Here is a 2,500-nt window from a genome sequence, read left to right as displayed (position 1 = left end):
CCTGGGCTTCTACTGCTCTCAGTAAGTCTGTGAGGTTAGGCAAGCTAACACCTGAAGGGCCCCAAACACATCCTTCACTATGTATGTAAACACAATGTTCTGGCGTACTATTCTTTACGATAATGCTCAGCCTCATTAAATTCCATTCAATTAAATTTTATTTATATAACGCGAACAATCCAATTCTCACAAGGTGCTTTACAAAGCTCCTTGTGTCAAAATGGTATGCGACTATGACATTCTGCAAGCACACTCATAGCCTTTGAATCACCTAGAATTTGTTTTCCATATAGTCAAGACATTTTATAATTATATCATGAAATAATAATTTCTGCTTGGAATAACAATTTTGTGCTAAAAGATTTGATTTCACTTTGCAGTATTACAGCTAAACTGCTTCTTCACTAAACAGGTCTTGCATGAAGTGCATGGAGTGATGCTTTGTGATGCTTTGGGTACAGGATGTTGGACTTTCTGGCCAATTTCTAACCTTGATTTCTAAAAAAAAAAAAAAAAAATGTTTCTTCAGAAAGCTCTTTCTTTCAGACCAATTTCAGACCTTTATCAACTCCATAAGTTTCTGATGCCACAGATACTATGGGCCCTCTGAATACCTACCACACATAATGTAGTCCCTGAAGAAACGGGCCCACATACTATGAGCGCTCTGAATACCTACACACATGATGTAGTCCCTAAAGAAAGGGGCCCGGATACTATGAGCTAAGTTAAAGGTAAGGTAAGGTAACTTTATTTGTACCCGAGGGTAGATTTGGTTGCAGGTAAAAAAGAGTGGGCTGCTTACACACACATAGACAACATTAATGACATTGACAGAAAACGGACAGTGACATAACAGAGACGACTAGTGCTCCAGACATAGAGACATGGATAACAAGTATACAAACAGTTATTAGATGTTATATTTTGTATATATGATGTTATTAGTGTCAAAATACAGCTCTCTGAATACCTGCACACATGATGTAGTCCCTGAAGAAAGGGGCCCGGAACCACAGTGGCAGCATCAGCAGGTAGGACCTCAGGCCGGGGAACAGCGTCTTGAAGCCGGTGGCCCCCGTGCAGAAGTTAGTGAAGGCCCCGGCCACCAGGATGCCATGGGGATGGAAGCCCACGATGTAGTTCTCCCTGGGGTCCAGATCAGCCGTCTTCACCAGCTGCAACACAAGGAACACAAGCAGGCATGCTAGAGCAGGCATCATAGAGCAGGCATCATAGAGCAGGCATCATAGAGCAGACATCATAGAGCAGACATCATAGAGCAGACATCCAAGAGCAGACAAGAGCAGACATCCTAGAGCAAACATCATAGAGCAGACATCCTAGATCAGACATCAAACAGCAGACAAGAGCAGACATCCTAGAGCAGACATCCTAGAGCAGACATCATAGAGCAGACATCATAGAGCAGACATCCTAGAGCAGGCATCATAGAGCAGGCATCCTAGAGCAGACATCATAGAGCAGGCATCATAGAGCAGGCATCCTAGAGCAGACATCATAGAGCAGGCATCATAGAGCAGACATGTTTTGGAGGCTACACAGGGAACACGCAGACATTCGTGGAAAAGCCGGATGTCAGGAATAGATCTTTAGGAACGGAAAAAACCCAGAGGATTATATCCTCTGGTTAACTACTCATTTGTCTTTGTGCCCCCAAAAAAGTCTTTCCCTTCTCCAAAAAGTAAAGAAAACACCCAGAAATATTAATAAAATTGAGACGCAACGCAGTGAAAGCTGACTAGGTGTCAATGACGCCACAGAATCTCTCTGCTCCACTCTAAGCTCATGCTTGGACAGTTTGTGTCCACTTTCTACCAGACCTGCGCGAGCTACCCAGTCTCATTCATGGCTGAGTGATACCCTCCGAACGCAGCGCTCCAATCTCAGAGCGGCTGAGAGAAAGTGGCACAAATCTGCAGCACAGGACGATCTTGCAAGCTACCAGACACTGCTGGCCTCCTTCTCAACCAGCATCACTGCTGCTAAGAAAACTTTTTTCAATGACAAAATCAACAGTGCAACTGATGCTCGGAAACTATTTTCCACCTTCAAAACTCTGCTCTACCCTCCTCCTCCTCCCCCAGCTACTAACCTCACAGCCGATAACTTTGCTTCCTTCTTCACAGAGAAAGTGGCAGCCATTGGGAAACAATTCGACCAACTGTCTTCCCCCCCTAAGGGCGCTACCATCAATAACTCATCTTTTCCCTCCTTCACCCCCCTCACTGAGAGTGAGGTCTCCAAAATCCTAGCAGGTAGCCGTCCAACTACATGCCCGCTGGACCCTATCCCATCCAACATCCTTCAAGCCATTTCCCCTGCCGTCCTACCGGCAATAACACAGGTGATTAATGCCTCTTTTAATTCTGCAACATTTCCTTCTTCATTCAAGGTGGCTCGGGTGACGCCGCTGCTCAAAAAGCCGTCTCTCGATCCCACTCAGGTGGAAAACTACCGACCGGTCTCACTTCTCACT

At 45.2% G+C, this 2,500-nt stretch overlaps 1 protein-coding gene across 1 annotated transcript in view; it reads right to left on the bottom strand.

Moving 5' to 3' along the window:
* Positions 1–2,500, bottom strand: part of mogat2 (monoacylglycerol O-acyltransferase 2) — a gene marked incomplete at both ends in the record, with an annotated part of 16,537 nt that overhangs the window by 3,128 nt on the left and 10,909 nt on the right. The window contains one exon of the mRNA XM_080856652.1: positions 974–1,178. Within this exon, the coding sequence (XP_080712778.1) occupies positions 974–1,178 (205 nt within the window). The remainder of the gene's footprint in view (positions 1–973; positions 1,179–2,500) is intronic.

The sequence above is a fragment of the Sprattus sprattus genome (genome assembly GCF_963457725.1).
Source record: "Sprattus sprattus genome assembly, chromosome: 1".
Classification (NCBI taxonomy): domain Eukaryota; kingdom Metazoa; phylum Chordata; class Actinopteri; order Clupeiformes; family Clupeidae; genus Sprattus; species Sprattus sprattus.
Note: the sequence above shows the minus strand (reverse complement) of the source record. Positions and strands in the feature narration are given on the sequence as shown.